The 19464-nt window shown below is 36.6% G+C and overlaps 1 protein-coding gene across 1 annotated transcript in view; it reads left to right on the top strand.

Moving 5' to 3' along the window:
• LOC149926795 (b(0,+)-type amino acid transporter 1-like) overlaps positions 1 to 19464 on the top strand; it is a 143417-nt gene that overhangs the window by 78895 nt on the left and 45058 nt on the right. The window contains exon 2 of the mRNA XM_090158416.1: positions 17367 to 17521. Within this exon, the coding sequence (XP_090014542.1) occupies positions 17479 to 17521 (43 nt within the window). The 5' untranslated portion in view covers positions 17367 to 17478. The remainder of the gene's footprint in view (positions 1 to 17366; positions 17522 to 19464) is intronic.

Genomic DNA, 19464 nt, shown 5'->3' on the forward strand with positions numbered 1-19464 from the left:
CATACGGGCTGAAGTTGCGAGTGGCAAAATCGTCCGCAGAAACGCAAAACAGCGAAAGAAAAATACGAAATAAAAGTAGCGCGGAAGAGATGAGGAGGAAAACGGTGGCGTCTCTAAAAGCGGATATGACGCGATGGAGCGGAAAGAGTCGTTTCCGGTGGATGGGCCGCGATGGAGGGCACACGCGACTGGCCTGGAAGAAATGATGGCTTTAGGACGAGCCGGTCTGCGGCTGATTCTCCCCGGATCGCAAATATGTACACTCGTCAGTGCTAGATGACGCGGACCGCCTGACAATGGAAACGGGCTTATCTTTCTCCCAGAACTTATCTCTCTCCGCCATCATCGTGCCGTCTTGCACGCTTGAAAGCGGCGAGCCCCGGATTGGCGGAATGGAACACGCGCTGAGGGAAAGACCCGCGGCCAGGGGTTTCGAGTGGGAAGGGGATAATGACGCGGAAGATCAACGCGATCCACTCGAGAAAACGTTAAAAACCTGACAACAACCCTGTTTCTCCTCCCCTTCCAGTTAAGGGTCACGATGTATAGAGTCCTCGTTGTTAGAAGGGATTGTTCTGGAGTGGTAAGTTGCTGACGTAGGGCCTTCGTACTTGACAACTACTTCTGAAATTGCAAATTATTTACGAAGAATTACGAAATAAAAAGTTTCCATAAAATCATCTTGATTTTCCTAAAAAAAGTTACTTAAAAATATCTCTCTTAACTATCAACATATGATTGTTAAACTATTAAGACCAAATATCTCTCTTAACATATGATTGTTAAAATATTAAGACCCTTAAGAAAAATTTCAAAATAATAATAATCATCTTGGCTAATACCCAAGGCACCAAGCGACTTTTAAAGCCATTAATTCGGGTGGCCGGGTTAAAATGCGTAGGACGATGGTGGCAAGCCCTACATGCCACGTGAGCCAACAGCTCCCTACACTAACGATTACCGTTAATATAAAAAAAAAATATGGAGGGGAAAATCGAAGTGATCGGAGGAAACCCCTTTAAACCAGTAGGAAAAGAACTTGCAAACTCAACGCGGTAGGAGTTGTTCCGAGTTTTCACGCTATGCAATAATCTGGGCTCGAACCCGGCTCCTCTTGCTGCAAGGCGAAAGTGCTAACCACTCCGCCACCCCATTGTAAATGCGTGTCACTATGCATAGAGTCCTCGTTGTTAGAAGGGATTGTTCTGGAGTGGTAAGTTGCTGACGTAGGGCCTTCGTACTTGACAACTACTTCTGAAATTGCAAATTATTTACGAAGAATTACGAAATAAAAAGTTTCCATAAAATCATCTTGATTTTCCTAAAAAAGTTACTTAAAAATATCTCTCTTAAAGAGATAAATATCTTAAAATATTAAGACCCTTAAGAAAAAATTTAAAAATAATAAATATTCGGGAAGTGCTTAAAACCAATAAATCTCCTTTAAAATCTGAAAGAGTCAATTTTAATTTTACAGCAACCGGTGAAAGAGCACTTTATTTCAATGATTAACGTCCATCGAAATGATCCCTTACTTTAAATTATAGAGCACCAAACGAAGTATTTTAATACGGGCTGATGCAATCCCCCGCCGAAACGTAAAAGTTCGATCCTGTCTTCAAGCGATGTTAATATATTTTCGTGGTAGGATCCAAAAATTCGCGAAAGTACAAAACTCAATTTCTTTTTATGGGGGTTTAATGGACTAGACGGATGGAGAATTTGCTGGAATGGGAATTTTCGCTGGATAAATTATAAAATGCTTTCGAGTTTCCTCGACGCCACGCGATACCCGTTTCAAAAATCAGCGTTTTCCAAGAGAAGAAAATGAATAAATTAACATTTAATAGTATTTACCAGTTATACTGAAATGCTTTTACCGTCAGAGTCGTCTCAGAGGAGTTTCACGCTCCGTTTGGTAATTGACGTAACATTAAGTTCCATTCCGAGGAATTTGGAAAGCGGGAAATTTTAAAAGTAAATTTGATTTTCGCAATTTCCTGGAGCTTAAAAAAGGTAGAGGTACGCATTTGCTATTAGCGAATCTAGACATCGGATGAGTTATTAAAAAATTTCATTCTACTGGATCAAGGAGAAAGTGCAGGGTTTGTTTTTCGAAACGTTAATTTTTCCTAAAATTATTATTGCTTCCATTTTAATTAATTTAATTAATGATTAATTAAAAAATATTCTAGTAAGTAAAAATGATTAAACAATTGACATCATTGAAAGTAAAACTCGAAAAATGAAGGGAAATTTAGTTTCAGTTACTTTGGGACATATTTATATGCGCCATTTTTCAAAATGGCTTCCGATTTAAACCAAAAACAAAAGATCTGATAATCGACGTCTGACAAAGCAACACAGAAACTTTCAGCCAAATATGTAAAAACCTTACAAGCAGATATTGCTTCATATTGATGAATGTATCCACCATTTTCCAAAATGGCGTCGTAATTAAACCAAAAAGTATAGGTCTTACTTACTGCGTTTGACAAAGCAATACAGAAACTTTCAGTCAAATATGTAAAAACCTTGCAGGAAGATATTGCATCATATTGATAAATGTATCCACCATTTTGCAAAATGGCGTCGTATTTAAACCAAAAAGTAGGGATTTTACTTACTGCGTTTGACAAAGCAATACAGAAACTTTCAGTCAAGTAAGTAAAAACATGTACAAGCAGTTATCGCTTCATGGTGATAAATGAATCCACCATTTTCCAAAATGGCGTTTAGCAACAAACTAAATTTCAGTCAAGTAGAATTAAAAATGACTTATTCAAAAACGGCCAACAAAGTCTATAGAAACAGACAATTAACGCAGCATTTTACGCGGTTCTCTAACTCTGCCTAACTTTTGTTAAAAACCAATCAGCCATACGTTCGTTGAATTTTAACCTATTTTTTTTTTTCAAAAAGTGTTATAACCGCTTGGTAATTAAAACAAAAAAGACCAATTTTGCTACTTATCTGGCGTTTTAATCTCAAAAGCCTAATTTGCCATGAAGCAAATTGTTCACGACACCGAAAACAGTGAGATACCAAACAACACATTTCTAGTATGCGTAACAATGCGGCTGTCCGATGGCAAAACCTATTAAACGCCAATTTCTTAAATTTCAGATAAATTAGTTTTTTATTTTAATTATCATTATTTCTTATGATAATAAGTTATATCTTCTCGTATATTTCATCCACGAAATTTTTGGAGGGTTGAAATTTTTCCAGTAGGTGTACAATCAAGGCCGTGCACCGGCAAGGTGATGGGGCCTTATCGTACTGGGCCCCTACAATACATGTAAGTGTGCTATTTTCCGCCTCGCCTCGGGGATACCACACTCCCCATTTCATCCCCTCTGCACGGATCTGTGTACAAGTTACTCGAAGATCTATTTGATCCGAGTTTCGCGTTTTTTGTTTGCTCGAAGACCTATTGGTACGAGTTATTAGTAAGTTTTTTAATTTCTTCAAATATGTTTAGGATTTAGCTATATTATCCCTTTTAATTATGGACTTATCTACTTTTTCGCGTATTTTATCATCTGTGTACTAGTATTTGGTGTGGCGACGTGGTTAGCACTCTCGCCTAGAAGCAAGAGGAACCGGGTTCGATCCCAGTTTGCGGATTTGGGGTACAACTCGGAACCACTCCTTCTGCGTTTGCAAGTTCTATCTCCACTGGTTAAAGGGGTTTTCTCCAAGATCTTAATATTATATATTAATCATCCATAAAACCTTCCTGTGGTTGGCGTTAATAGTGAATGTTGGGAATTGTTGGCTCGACTGGCATGAAGGGCTTGCTACCACCCTCCTACGCATTTTAAACCGGCCACCTGAGTTAAAGGCAATAAAAGTCGCTAGAGGATTTGGGACTGGGATGGTGCCAAGGGTACAAGCGCTCTTTATTATTTTAGCGTAAAAGGCTCTCACATTTTTTTTATTTCAGGGAGCACGTGCGAATTCGCTCGAGCCCATTTACGCGAAAATATCAAGACGCGCGTGGTACTTTGTAACAAGTTGAATAATAAAGTTTATGCTAGCTAGGAGCAACAAACACAACACCCCACACAAGGAGAACGCAACCCGTTAAAAGTCGTGGATTTTCTTGTGTACATTTTTCATTGGCTAGACGCTTTAGCGCCTGCTGCCGTCGGTTGGGGAAAATTCGGAAATTGTCTTCCCCCCGCCCGTAAAACGTTCAGCGTAAAGGCTCGTGACGCTCGTCCAATGAAATTCGTACACAACCCTTCGTTAGCGTGTTTAAAGGCTAGCTGCGTTCTCCTTGTGTTTGTTGCTCCTAGATGCTAGCGTCTATACACTCTTTTATATCCTTATTTGTGAGAGCTGCCATTTTATTACAGGTCTGATTTCAAATAGTGCGTGCAAGGCCGCTTCACGCGGTCAAGTGCACGCGACGTCTCGAGCTGATGTGCACGTGCAGGCGCCCTTGCCTGTATACTATTATAAATTAGGCTTGTATTGAAATGGCCGACTTCGTAAAAGAGTGTATTGGCTCTCATAATGAAACGTCACTTCTACGTCACCAGAAGGCCATTGTTAAATTAAAGAAAGGCCTATTAACTACTAACTAAAAAATTTCCAAATTGGCGTTTACTAGGTTTTGTCTTATATCATTTGAATTACGTAATCACAAAATACATAAGATAATACCGAATTGGATACGAAAAGAAAAAGTAGTAACTTTACCGATATCTGTAGAAAAAGCAATAACTAAATATAGCTATCAGTGTGTCATTTACAAGGAGTTAAGTTTGCAAGTTATTCGGCAGTGAATCGTAGTATTTAGACCGGAAGGTTTTACTGCGACGTTTTTTCTTGTGGCGTTCGGGGGGGGGGGAGAAGGGGAGACGGCGGGGTGGGCGAAAGCTTAGTAAGCCGCTATTGTTGAAGCTGCTGTGATGGGACGAAAATGGGGTCCTTTGGTCCGATGGCTTCTACTCTTCTCTGTAACAATAAAAAATAAAGGTCAAATGCTGACCGTCTCTTTAAGCTTGACCGCTCAGGAATAGTCCAACTGCTGGCCGCATCTTCATCAAAAGAGAGGGGACCCAAAATGAGCTCGGTGACCAACGAAAAAAGATGATTTCTTTCCGAACAGGCAAACACAAATAAGATAAAATAGACACGGAAGTTTAGTAGAAAAGAAAGTTTGAGAAGATTCGTCAAGCGTATTGCCTTTTCAACCAAAGACGTTGGCGCAAATAAAATACCAATATTTAAGAAGGGACTATACCCTTATGAAAGAATTGTATAGAGCTTTAAAGGGGTTGAAGGTTGCGCTATAGTATCTATATATTTCTATAGATATTTCTAGATTTTCTTTTCTTATCTATCAGGGTTGGCACTTTTTAAATTTTTTAATAAAAATCAAATCAATCGATTTTTTTTAAATCGTATTTTTTTAATTTATTGAATTAATTGATTTTTGTACAATTAATGACTCTTTCATTGCATAATTAACGGATATTTTATTTTAATCCGCTAGATAATCATGAATTAAATGAAATATTAATTAAATTTAATTACTTTTATAATTTTAGTTTGCCCATATTTCCTTTATTTTAATTTGTTAAAAACCTATTTTTGGCCAATTTTTATTTCCCTATTAAAATACATTGTGTGATTTAAATAAAAGTTTTTTTTAAAAATCACTTGATTTAAATATTGATTTAAATCACGATTTTAAACAATTGGATTTAAATCAGTCAACCGTGTTATCTATTGATCTTTCTAAAGAACGAATTGTGTGTAATAATATGTAGAATTTTGTAGAATTCTAAAGAGCATTCTAGGTCTTCTCTATAGAGGCTATAGAAAATATCTTATAGATATTATAGTAATCAACACAGAGGATTGAACCAATTCTATATTCATTCCTATACGCGTATCTATAGAAGTCTTAAGAAAAAACTGATAAAATACGCGAAAAAGTAGATTAGTCCATAATTAAAAGGGATAATATAGCTAAATCCTAAACAAATTTGAAGAAATTAAAAAACTTACTAATAACTCGTACCAATAGGTCTTCGAGCAAACAAAAAACGCGAAACTCGGATCAAATAGATCTTACTCGAAGATCTATTTGATCCGAGTTTCTCGTTTTTTAATTTTTTCAAATTTGTTTAGGATTTAGCTATATTATCCCTTTTAATTATGGACTAATCTACTTTTTCGCGTATTTTATCATCCTTCTCACAGTCCATAAGTGGTTTCTTCTAACTTAACTTAAGAAAAAACTGCCTTTTTGACTTTAGAATTATATGACTTTTTTTCGTAAGGGTAATGTTTGCTAATTTAGAATGGACTGCATTGTAAAGAGTGATAAAATACGCGAATAGGTAGAATAGTACATAATTAAAAGGGATAAAAAAGCTAAAACCTAAAAAATTGAAGAAATTGAAAAACTTACATTTAACTCATAACCGGCCTATCGTGGGAATTGCTGGCTATTTTATTTAGTTTAAATTATTTTTTTACTCAAAGATCTATTAGGTTATTTGTAAGTTTTTTAATTTCTTCAAATTTGTTTAGAGTTTAGCTTTTTTTTAAATTTCATTATGAACTATTCTACGAATTCGCGTATTTTAATGTTCGCCAAAAATAATAGTAATAGCTTAGATATCTATATTTGAACCATCCGAAAAAAATTGATATAAAAAGGGTGTTTCAATAGGTTATGCAAAAATTTGAAGGAGTTGTAGGGGGTGAGTTGAGAAGTATGCTTGTTTTATTCCCATTTTCCTACGATGAGTTAAAAGAGCGCCAGAGAGTTTCAAAGTGTGGCCTACTAGCCCCTGGAAGTAGGCTGCAACAAGCGCAAAACCAAGCAGCAGGGACTTTAAATACTGTTTAAGTTTACTTTTTTACGCTCGATTTGTTTACAAAGTCCTTTTGTAGCTATCACACGAACCCAAACCTTAATGTTCGCATTTCCCCGCTGCTTGGTTTTGCACTTGTCGCAGCCTACTTCCAGGGGCTACTAGGCCACACTTTGAAGCTCTCTGGCGCTCTTTTTACTCATCTTAGGAAAATGGGGGAAAAACTGGCATACTTCTCAACTCACCCCCTATACAACTCCTTCAAATTTTGGCATAAACTTTTGAAACACCCTGTATATTTTCCCGGTATCAGGAATAAATATTTTTCTAGCTTATATAAATTGTTTGTTGTGTAGTGGTAGAAATCTTGTTTTGCAGGCGGCTGAAAAGTACATTGTTTTCCCTTTCTGCAAGTTATTTCCGTTGGAATATCCGTTGTTCAGTGATTCGTGAAAATGTCTGTTGCCGAGTGTAAGAAATCGAGACAAGAAATGTTTCTTATGTTTTGGCGCTTACACACAGACCCCTTCTTTAAGCCCCCCTCGGTGCTTAAGCTCCGAAATCGAAAGCGTGAGAAGGAAATGTTCACAGCTACGCGGTTTACAAAATAAAGCAATTTCGAAATTAAATCCCTAGAAAGGCGAAAATAAACTAGATTTCTGCGTAGCGGTTTTATAAAGAATGTGGGGCTACCTGTGCTCCGGCGGAGTGGTTAGCACTTTCTCCTCGCAGCAAGAGGAGCCGGGTTCAATCCGAACTTGTGGCACTGGGTGAAACTCGGAACAACTCCTTCTGCGATGAGTTTGCAAGTTCTAGCCACTGGTTTAATCCAAAATGATCGTGGTGGGTCTTATACGTTTTTCGCTGCATTCATTATCGTATGATAAGGTGCTCGGTTTATCGACCTACAATCTAAGGAAACTAAATTTCACGTTTTTTCCCCGACACTGTTTAGGCGTGGCGTAAGTCGAAAGGTTTGTTGCTTAAAGGGCCACAAAACCATTTGAAAAAGTCGTTCTGAATTTTTTGTAGCTCCACCACTTCCATACTTCGTCATAGCAGATCCAACAAATATTTAATTGGTCATTTTTTGCCCCCTATTTCCAATATAAAACGATTCCGTGGCTCGAAACAAATCAGAAACCGCTATAAAATTCCGAGCGACACCAAGTCAGTTCGAATTGAATTTGATGTGCTTGTTTTAGACAAAGCAGTAACTTAACATAAAAACTTGTTGAGGTTAACGGTAATAGTTAGTGTAGGGAGCTGTTGGCTCGCGTGGCATGAAGGGCTTGCTACCACCCTCCTACGCATTGTAACCCGGCCACCTGAATTAATGACTTTAAAAGTCGCTTGATGACTTAGGCCTAAGGTGGTGCTTAGCCGATTATTATTATGTATTCCTTTGAAATTTTGACAAGCAGTGTTGATGTTTTTCACCGTGTCGAAATCGTCTCGCTTCTTATACCGCATCTCGGGATTTAATAGCCTCTACTTAGCAACCAACCGTAAAATTGGAAGCAATTGAAAAACCCTTTTTTTTTTTCAATTTTATTTCAGTCAATGGAAGTCAAAAAAAACTGGGAGGAAAAATACTATTTCCCTCAAAAAAGAGGAACATCATTTTTATTTTGTTCACTAAATTAGCCCAATGGTTTATCAGGGGATTCGAGGAGACTAAAAAAGGAAGAATCCAACTAAAGAAAATCCTTATTTCTAGCTCTTCATTTTCGATCCAACTTGAGAGTGTGAAAGTACCCTCGAAAGAATGAAGAGGGAGAGAGGGAGAGGTATACAGCGCCATCTCAAAGAATGCGGGGAACTATTTCTTGGCAGGTCACTAGCCAATTACGGAATCTTAATTTAATAAACGATCTTGGTGGCCTCTACCGGAATTAAAGAGCGGTATTATACTGTTACCACCGCCGTGGTCGTGAGAACAATAGAATTTCGCAAAATTACGTGAAGAATGTCAGGCTTTTTCGAGGTATTTACTAAGCCTAACGAGTTCTAGCTCCGGACGTGCGACGCTTAAGAAATGTTATAAGAAAGTCTGATATCTTCAACTTACTTTCGAGACGTATTTTTGGTTTGAAGTAGCATTAGATATATTTCCAATCAAGGAGGTTTAAGCTCAATTTACACTTTGAAAACGTTTTGCCTGGCGCGGACATTCGCTTATAACTGAGCAGTAAATTCGCTTTTGACATAAAATTGTAAAATTATATATTTTTTAGCAGCTACCTAAATGTCGACTTCACCCTACACACGTCTGTGTTGCGAGTGGAACACCTTTACAGGCGCTAGTAGGCAAATATATTAAAATAAAAGTTTTGGGTAACGAGAAAGCAAATTTTACAAACATTGGAACGATTTTTAATATATTTTTTAAAATCTTAAAAGGAAATAAATAATTTTATCTCAATGTTTTGACGGTTACATGGAAAAACCTAGTAAATGCTATTATTTTTAAATTCGTGATAATTCAGTTTTTTATTTTGATTTAAGTTTCTTCTTATGGTAATTTAAGTGGTACTTACAGCTGTATGCCATCAAGTAATGTTTTACGGAGGTGAGAATTTTACAGTAGGTGTAAAATTCGCATTTATACTTGAATAAACTATTCACAATAAATTTTCAAAATTGCCATTTACTAGGTTTTGTCACGAGACAGCTATCTTGGTCTGACTTTAAACCAAAATAAATAAATAAATAAAAACTCGGAACAACTCCTTCCGCGTTGAGTTTGTAAGTTCTTTCCCCACTGGTTTAAGGGGTTTTCCCCCGAGCTCTTCGGTTTCCCCTTCCATAAAAACCTCTTGGGGTTAACGGTAATAGTTAGTGTATGGAGCTGTTGGCTCGCGTGGCTTGCAGGGCTTGCCACCACCCTCCTACGCATTATAACCCGGCCACCTGAATGAATGGCTTCAAACGTCGCTTGATGACTTAGGCCTAGGGTGGGGCCCTGGGTATTAGCCTAGCTGATGATGATGATGATTAATATAATTTCTTTAAATGTAGATTTTTTCGGTAAATATAAAAAATTGACACTCTACCACCAAAGTCCAATTATTTCGGAATTTTGCCAACATAAAACTTTATTTCTTAGTACGAAACCTTTTCTTTAGTCTTGTATACGTTATCCCCAACAACATCAGGGGATATATCCAGGACGCACTCTGATCAATGGGCAAATCCCTTTAAAAGTAAGGGTTAATCCTCAATGGGCGAGCGGGGTCTGGCCAGCCAACGGGTTGACGAAAGCGAGGGCCCTTTTATTAGAAAGACGTCGATACAATAAGACGCTTAGAGACGATCGCCGGCCGAGGCGGGGTTTAGAAGATTAGCATTTGAAGTGGTGGGGACGGGTAAGAGGCGCCATCTAGGAACGATAGAAAAGCGGAAAAGAGGAATTTGAACTGCGCGGGATGGACGAACAATCGCGCCTGGAAAAGCTCCTTTTCCTTCCATTTGGGCTAATTCGATCTCGCGGCCACCTGCTAAACCCCCTCATTTGGAGCCGACCCTTCTTTCTCGAGACCTTTATATTCGAAAGAACGCCATTGACAAGGCTATCCCGCCGCTGCAGAAAAATGTTTCTAGTCTCCCCTCTGGATAAAAAGACTTACTTTCCACGAGACTAATGAAATCAAATCCTGCAATTGAAGATATATATATATATATATATATATAGATATATATAGATATATATATATTAATTGCAAAGCACAAAAGCATTAACGACCAAAACCATAATATGGAGAAAACCCGCGAAGTACAAACTTTCTTTGCCTTAAGATATCCCAACTTACTTCTTTCAAGTTTATATCTAGTAAACTTGGATTTTTCAACTCAAATTATATTCTGGTACTAAACAATTTACGGGCCAAACGATATTTCAGAAATATCAATAAAAAAATGCTTTTTACCACGTATATGTTGGACTATTTATGTCTTAAACGCGAAAAAATGCGTCTTGATTTGACTTTTAAAGAAAATAAACACATTAATGCGTTTTTGGTTTGAAAATAATGCAAAAACCTAAAATAATGCGTTTTGCAACAAGTCATTTCTCTAAGAACAAAAACTTTAAATTCGAATTTAACGTATAAAATAAGGTGAAATTAAACCAAAATCTGTAAATCGAAAATTTGGTCGTTAATGCTTTTGTGCTTTGCACGGCAGTGCAGCCTTTCAAATACGTTTAATGTTTGCCGACGACTATAAACTTCGGAGTTTTCCTAATAAAATTACCAAGCTATTAAAAGGTATTAATTTTTTTTTTGCTTCCTTGAAAATGGTTCATGTTTATTAGATTGGGGAGTCTTAAATAAGCAGTGTTTTCTGGTCTTTCCCCTTCGCCGCACTGCACGCTCGATTTAAAAGAAGATAAACTAGTGATAAGAAAAGCAGTTTATTTAATTTTCAGTTTAAAATGCCATTTAAAAGCCATTTGATTCGACACAGGTTAGCTCTTAATGGATTATTGAAATTTAGAGAGCTTCAATTTGGATTTAACGATACAAAGTAAACTATAATTGCGGGGACGAAATTAACATAAAAAAGATCCATTCCTTAAATGGACGACTGCCAGATTTAAAGAGCGGGGATTTTAAGGGGTCGTTCTAAAATGATGAGAAGAGTAAGTCGTATTAAATATTCGTTTAACTTTCCAAATGTCAAAAATAATTTAATTAATTTTTGTTATTTTACCACGGTCATAGATTTCATTTTGTTAATGTAATTAAAATTTAATTGTTAAGGTTTAAGGTCCTGTTTTTATTAAAAAAGTTATTTTTGGCGTTACGTAATTCTTGAACGGGCCCAAAACGCGAAAAGAATGTAAAGCAGCTTTGGTGTACCGCTTAAGAAAAAAGATCGTTCTTAATTTAAAATTCATGTAAATTTAATGACTTTTAGGGGGGGAACTTTTTTTAAAGAGAGAGTTGAAGAATGGTTTTTACTTTTCAACAGATTAAATATTCTAATATATAAAATGACCGCAGAGTAAAAAAGCCGCGGTTTTAGCAAAACTGTGATAAAAAAGTAGTATAAAAATAAAAAATAAAAAAGGAGATGTGCTAAATATTTTGGAAGGAATTCAATTATTATTTTAGTTTTTATTTCTACTTAATAAGTCTAATTATTCAACTAAAATCATAAGAATTTGACAGATCTCTGTTTTTAATTAGACCAAAACTTCCATGTAGAGGTCGGGGATGGTTAACTTTTATTCAATAGATAAAGCTCTCAAAATTATTCGTAAAATGTTTTGATTAGGCAATTTATATTTCTGTATTATCCGATTAATTTTTTGATAAATTTGTAATATTAATTGGAAAAACGACGTTTTTTTTCGATAAAAAGCTCTAATTTTCCGAATAAGACATGTTTTTTAATCATTTTCCGAAATATTAACCGGTAAATTCTTTGTTTACATTTTTTCCCCGAAAAAAATTAATTTAAACATGGATAATGATTAACCGTCCCCGACCTCTACTTCCATGTGAAAATAATTTATCAAATATCAATTTAGTCTATATTTAAAGGTCAATTATAATTTTTTACATCGTAATTAATCAATTTTAAATGGCCTAATCAATTAATAAAAAATAATCTTATTAAAATCACAGGAATGGGGCAAGAGAACACATTTCCCAATTTTAATAATCCTCCGGATTAAAGTGACACAAATTGAAACACGGCAAATAAGCCGGCATCGTTAGCTTAAACATTCTCGTTAATAGGTTGCGACGAGAAATATACGCGACAATATAACTCGCTAAAATAGTATAAATCAAAAGTGTTGATAATATAAGCGACAATTTAAAACGGTACAAAAGGGGGTATTTAACAGAAAGCCTTACAGCCCCCTTTTCCATTTGCGCGAATTCCCAGCATACTTGTCCTGGTAAGCGCATTAATATCAGAGGGAAATACGTAAATTCGGCCAGTCCCAAAACAGAAACTCCCCCTGCTAAGAGGGGCCGAAAGTTCTCTCGGACCGTAATGGGTCGAAAGAACAATAGGAAAGTGGAGCGAGCGATGACAAAAGGGGAATTCCACCGGGACGAATAATCCCCTCTTCATTTTCTCCGATGGAACTCTCATCTTATTCCGACTCAACACCAACATACCAAAAGTCAAGCAATCAATAACCTCCATTCACATAGTCATATAATATTTATATTTATATATTTTATATAAAGGGTGTCTCAATTTGATCTGCCCAGGCATTTTTCTCAAAAACTATACTTTCTAGAAATGTGAAATTTTCAGTATGTACTATCTCGGGGGAGATCGTTGTTATTTGTAAATTTCTGAAAAAATCGTGAAATTTTTCACGGATTTAGAAGTGTTAGTTTTTGAAGGCTACGTGGTAGACGAAAAGTTTCAATTTTGTTTGTTTTTCATGACGAATTATTTCAGTTATGAAATGTCCGATTTCCACCATACCAATACCATTAAAGGTTTTCAAGTATGCTCTACAACTTACTCATCGAAACCTTTCGTCTAGCACGTAGCATTCAAAAACTAACACTTCTAAATCCGTGAAAAATTTCACGATTTTTCAGAAATTTACAAATAACAACAATCTCCCCCGAGAGAGTACATTCTGAAAATTTCACATTTCTAGAAAGTATAGTTTTTGAGAAAAATGCCTGAGTCGATCAAATGACGACACCCTGTATAATATGATGCTTTTGCTCTTTGACCGTGCATGCCTAGCGGAACAATAGTACCAAATTTAATCCCCTGTCCGACTGAGACTTTGGACAGGAACTTATAAGATTTATTTAAATATAAGAAGGATTTTAATAAGTACGTGTACTGATATTGTTTGGAAGATATATAGGAAATTGCCTAAATTTGTATAGACTTTTTCATCGTTGTTAAAAATAACGCTTTGGATCCTAAAGTAAAATTTAAGATGTATATTTTTATTTCAAAATAATAAAATAAATTGCTTAAATTGGAGAATTGTTTATTAATTTATTATTTTTATCATCAGAATTTTGAATTCGACATTCACTTCCTAGAGATTGAAATGACCATTTTGAAGGTCAAAATCTACCATTTGGGTATACCTGCTGTATACCCACGACCTGGAATCCATACCTCTACTTGGAATGCTTATCGCGGCAGATTTTCGTCTCGATGTGGCTGACGGTTTTTTGACGTCACTATGTTAACTTAACAAACAACAACGTGAAAGGGGAGAGCGCATCAAAAAATATTGAGTGATTAATTTTCAATAAAATAAAGAAATTTCGGGAAATCGAAAAGCGCGCGTCCACCGCGACACCTGGTGAGAAGTCGTTGAGACAGAAAAACAACGTAAAAGCGCGCGCTGCTGAAGACGCAAAAAATATGTTTTGCACGCGCGGCGCGTTCCAGTTATAAGAGACCTAAGCCTAAATTGCGCGATTTTAAAAGTGAGGATAGTTCGCAAATCGCTCATACGGGGTTAAGGGCGCTGACGGCAGCCCCTAAGATGGCGGCGAAAATTCAAACCCAAACACCTGGCGTTATTTTTCGTTTCAACTTTTTGGGCTAAAAGCTATTTTACAAGACAAAAAAAGGTACGTGTTAGTATATTGAACGTCTTGTTAATCTTTTGATACGGAAACAAGGCCATATTTGGAAAAGCTTGGCCGTTACCCTTTAAATGTTTTTAAAATCGTTAATAAAACGTTTAAAATACGTCTCAAAAGTTAAGTTCAATTTACGTTATTTAAATAAACGTTTATAATTGGTTAGAATTTAGTTTATAGGAACGTTTTATCAACCGTTTTTAGCACTTTCCTTAACCGGACAACGAGTCAATAACGTTTAATTATCAACTATTCATCAACCGTTTTTCAACGGTTTATCAACAAAATTTCGCTAACTGGGTAGAGGTATGGATTCCTGGCTCAAGTTAAACTACTAAATGCGTATAAAAAGTTCCAAAATAAAAATATTTTACTCGCAATATGAGGCAGAAAAGTGGAATGTCTAAACAATGTCTCGAAGCAATTCTCTTCCAGGAATTCTATTAATCCTTTTAAGAGACCAATTTCTTTTTCCAAAACGAAATCCCGAACGAAGAAAGGTACACAGGCAGTAGATACAACGCGATAAAAGAGATATCATTCTGAAGAATTAACCAACAGGAGGGGACTGGATAAAAAACCAGAGACTGAGCTCAGTTGGGAGAAAAATAGTAAGATCTTTTTCACTCGTACCTACTATCTCCGGTCGGGGTCCGGTAATGGCTGCAGTTTCGGATGGAATCCGCTGGGGGGCGTTTCTCTCGAGGGAGAAATCTGGGCAAACACTTTTGAGATTCCCAACTGACTCATGAATCACAGTCTCCTTTTTCCTTCAACGAAAAACTAAAAAAAAGTGAAAAAATTCCGAATCACTACCGGAAGATATAACCCGGCTATACAGGGTGTTTCAAAATTTATGCAAAATTTGAAGGAGTTGTAGTTGAAAAGTATGCGTGTTTTGGTCCCATTTTCCTACGATGAGTTAAAATAGCGCCATAGAGCTCCAAACTGTGGCCTACTAGCCCCCGGAAAGTAGGCTGCAACAAGCGCAAAACCAAGCAGCGGGGAAACACGAACATTGAGGTTTGGGTTCGTGTGATAGGTGAAAAAGGACTATATAAACAAATCGAGGTAACCAGCGTAAAAAAGTAAACTGAAACAGTATTTAAAGTCGTGATGGACCGCGACTTCACATCACTTTCAAACTGCAACAATGGAGTTTACTTCGGAAGAACTGACGGATATTCATTTCGTGCATGGACTAGCGGATGGCAATGCTTTGGCTGCTCAACGTCTCTACCGGGAAAGGTACCCGGACCAGCGCATCCCCGTCTCACGGACTTTTACCAATGTCTATCGTCGATTACGTGAGACAGGTACATTACTTAGTTTTTTACTTGAACTTCTCTGTGACTGGTTCGTTACAAACGTATTGTTCGTTTTACAGAACAGGAACGAAGTAAGTCGACCACGGGTTGCTCGCTATGTTCAGTTGGTTTTGCGCTTGTTCCAGGGGCTAGTAGGCCACACTTTGAAGCTCTCTGGCGCTCTTTTATCTTATCGTAGGAAAATGGGGAAAAACCGGCATACTTCTCAATTCACCCCCTACAACTCCTTAAAATTTGTGCACAACCTTTTGAAACCCCCTGTATAAGGCGACCAAAGCCCCACGCTCAAAGTCGAAATAAGCCGTATTTGGTTACCGAGATTTTTAAGAATTGAAAAAGAGAAGGACTTTAAGCTTTATGGTCGAAAACCCCTGGAAGGCAGCCGCTGCTATTTTATTTAATATGGCACGTCTCGATTTATATCTATTTGAATTTGGGGGACACTTTACTCCTTTGATCGTTTGAAGTAGGCCGAAAACGCCCCGCAATTGAGTGCTACTAGAGCGATGAATGAATACATTTATATTCCAATAATTCTAAAAGAAAGCCATTTGCAGTTCTAAAAGCTTTTAAAATAAATTTTGTATTTGCGCGTTCTTAGAAGTTTATTAAAAGCTAGGTTTAACTAGGTTTTGGAATCTATATATAATTTTCGTCTAATATCTCTATTGAAACAGTGAGGAGCGTAGCTATACATTTAAAAGATTAAAAATACAATTGTGTTTATAGAGAATGAATAAATTTTAAATTATATTTATAGCTATTATATATATAATATATCTCATAGGGAGTGGAATATTTCGGTTTTAAGATAAACATTATATAGTTATGCTATTTAACATTCGAAGTAAACATTTGGCATCTTTGTTCTTGATCTACAGGTCGTGTTTTTTTAGTTATTACTTTTATTAAGCATTATAGCTAAAACGTATCGTGTACTTAAAAAGATTGAAGTTAGTTTTTATGGTCACTGTTTTATTATACAATTACATATTTTTCACCGATAAGTAGCCCTTTAATTAATTTTAAGCCGCCATAGGTTTTTCCTAATCAAATAGTTGAATATTCGTCTTTCGACCTGATCAAAAAGACGAATATTCGTTTTTCCTGATCAAATAGTCGAATATTCATTTTTCCTGATCAAATAGTCGAATATTCGTCTTTCCTGGTCAAATAGTCGAATATTCGTCTTTCCTGATCAAATAGTCGAATATTCGTCTTTCCTGTTCAAATAGTCGAATATTCGTCTCTCCTGATCAAATAGTCGAATATTCTTCTTTCCTGATCAAATAGTCGAATATTCGAAAAAGGTGATCCAAAATATTTGACATTTCAAATAGTTTGATTGTTTAGTTTCGGATGCTAAAACTGTATTTGATATTCGAAATACTATTTGGTATTTGATAGGTTAATTGGCCCTGATTTTTTAAATCAAACTACTCGACGTAGAAACCGATTACTTGATTTCGTTTCAACGCCCAAAAATGGTATTTGCACACGTAATTAGAAGTATACGAAGATGAATACTGTATTCTAAGATAAATCCTATACACTTCTGATAGCGTATATAAATATTTAATAATTCCTTTTTGTTATTCCAGAATTAGGATTTCCGCTTGGAGCTGATTTGCGTACGAATACATTTACCTCCCATCCGATAGAAAATATTCGAGAGGAACAGGATAAACCAATTTCGTAAAGTGTGCGCAAAGTATGCGACTGACATCATCCACTATGATGACATACTACAACGAAGGTAAATCGTATTGCTAGCTGGGGAAAATCATCACTGTATACCTCATACATATTTATACGCGAGAAAAGTTAAGACACTGGGGAAAAGACTAGACACAGACTAAAAAATTTAGGCAAAACTGACGTCAAAGAAATATCGCGTCATTTTATCGGTGGCTTATATAAATACGTCAAAATAAGGCCCATCGAGCCCCCTTCGAGTGAGGGAGAAAAACTGATCTCGTTGCAAATCCCCAAAGCAGACGCGTAGGTATACACTATACAGGGTGTTTCAAAAGGTGATGCAAAAATTTTAAGGAGTTGTAGGGGGTGATTTGAGAAGTATGCCTGTTTTTTTTTCATTTTCCTACAATGAGTTAAAAGAGCGCCAGAGAGCTTCAAAGTGTGGCCTACTAGCCCCTGGAAGTAGGTCGCAACGAGCAGGGAAACGCGAACATTAAGGTTTGGGTTCGTGTTAGAGGTCGGCGTTTGGATAAGAATTAATACCTTTATCTTTTTTTATCCACAACCGACGATTATCCGAAAAATAAAATTATTTATGTTAAATCCCTTTCTACCCGTGGATAATATCTATTAATAAACAGATAATCGCAATTTTTATGGTTAATCGATATTTTGGCAGTGAATTTATCTGTTTTGCCCACCTCTAGTTCGTGTGATAGTTAAAAAAAAGGACTTTGTAAATGAGGTAACCAGCGTAAAAAGGTAACTTGAACAGTATTTAAAGTCCTTGCTGCTTGGTTTTGCGCTTGTTGCAGCCTACTTATAGGGGTTAGTAGGCCACACTTTGAAGCTCTCTGGCGCTCTTTTAAGTCATCGTGGGAAAATGGGGGAAAAACAGGCATACTTCTCAACTCACCCCCTACAAGTCCTTACAATTTTGGCATAACCTTTTGGAACACCCTGTATAAGTGTAAATGTGTATCGGGACACGCCGGATCAACTGTTATTGGCTATACACAGTTCGAATCTTCTATAGCTTACGTTTTTTATATTGTCTCTGGCGCGACTTTCAGGATTTCGATGGTCGGAACTGGATGCTACGGGCTTAAAGTGGGACACGCCGCTAAATAAAGAAAAGGAGTTTTGCCCCCGTTGAGTTGAGTCTGCGTTCTCCTTCGGGCGTTACTGGGTGGCTGAAGGAGAGATGGCTTTTAGTCATCTGAGAATATAAAATTTAAAATATGCGTCCTTTGGAGATTGCCCACCCGAAAACTCGAAACGTTTTTAAAAAGGTTTCGCTTTGATGTTATTTAAATGTAGATATTTTTGGGATTGTTCGTTAAAAATGAAAGTGATTATAAGCTGATAAATAATTCTTAGAAAAGAGTGATAGAGGTTCAGTTAAAATCGAATGAGGAATTTAGGCATATGCCGTTAAACAACGAGTTAATAAATATTTAATAAACGGATAAAATGATATTGTTTTGGAAAGATAAGTTAATTAATTATTTGTGTCTTGGAACGAATGATTTTGGACTGGTGAATTTTTCGTGTCTTGGAACGAACGATTTTGGTCCGGTGAATTATTCGTGTCTTGGAACGAACGAGAATTTGGTCCGGTGAATTTTTCGTGTCTTTGAACGAACGAGAATTGGTCCGGTGAATTATTCGTGTCTTGTAACGAACGATATTGGTCCGGTTAATTATTCGTGTCTTTGAACGAACAAGAATTTGGTCCGGTTAATTATTCGTGTCTTGGAATGAACGAGAATTTGGTCCGGTGAATTTTTCGTGTATTGGAACGAACGAGAATTTGGTCCGGTGAATTTTTCTTGTATTTGAAAGAATGATTTTGGACCGGTGAATTTTTCTTGTATTTGAACGAATGATTTTGGACCGGTGAATTATTCGTGTCTTGGAACGAACGAGAATTTGGTCCGGTGAATTATTCGTGTCTTGTAACGAACGATATTGGTCCGGTTAATTATTCGTGTCTTTGAA

Source organism: Leiobunum rupestre, chromosome 9, assembly GCF_980474605.1.
Source record: "Leiobunum rupestre chromosome 9, qqLeiRupe1.1.hap1, whole genome shotgun sequence".
Classification (NCBI taxonomy): Eukaryota; Metazoa; Arthropoda; class Arachnida; order Opiliones; family Sclerosomatidae; genus Leiobunum; species Leiobunum rupestre.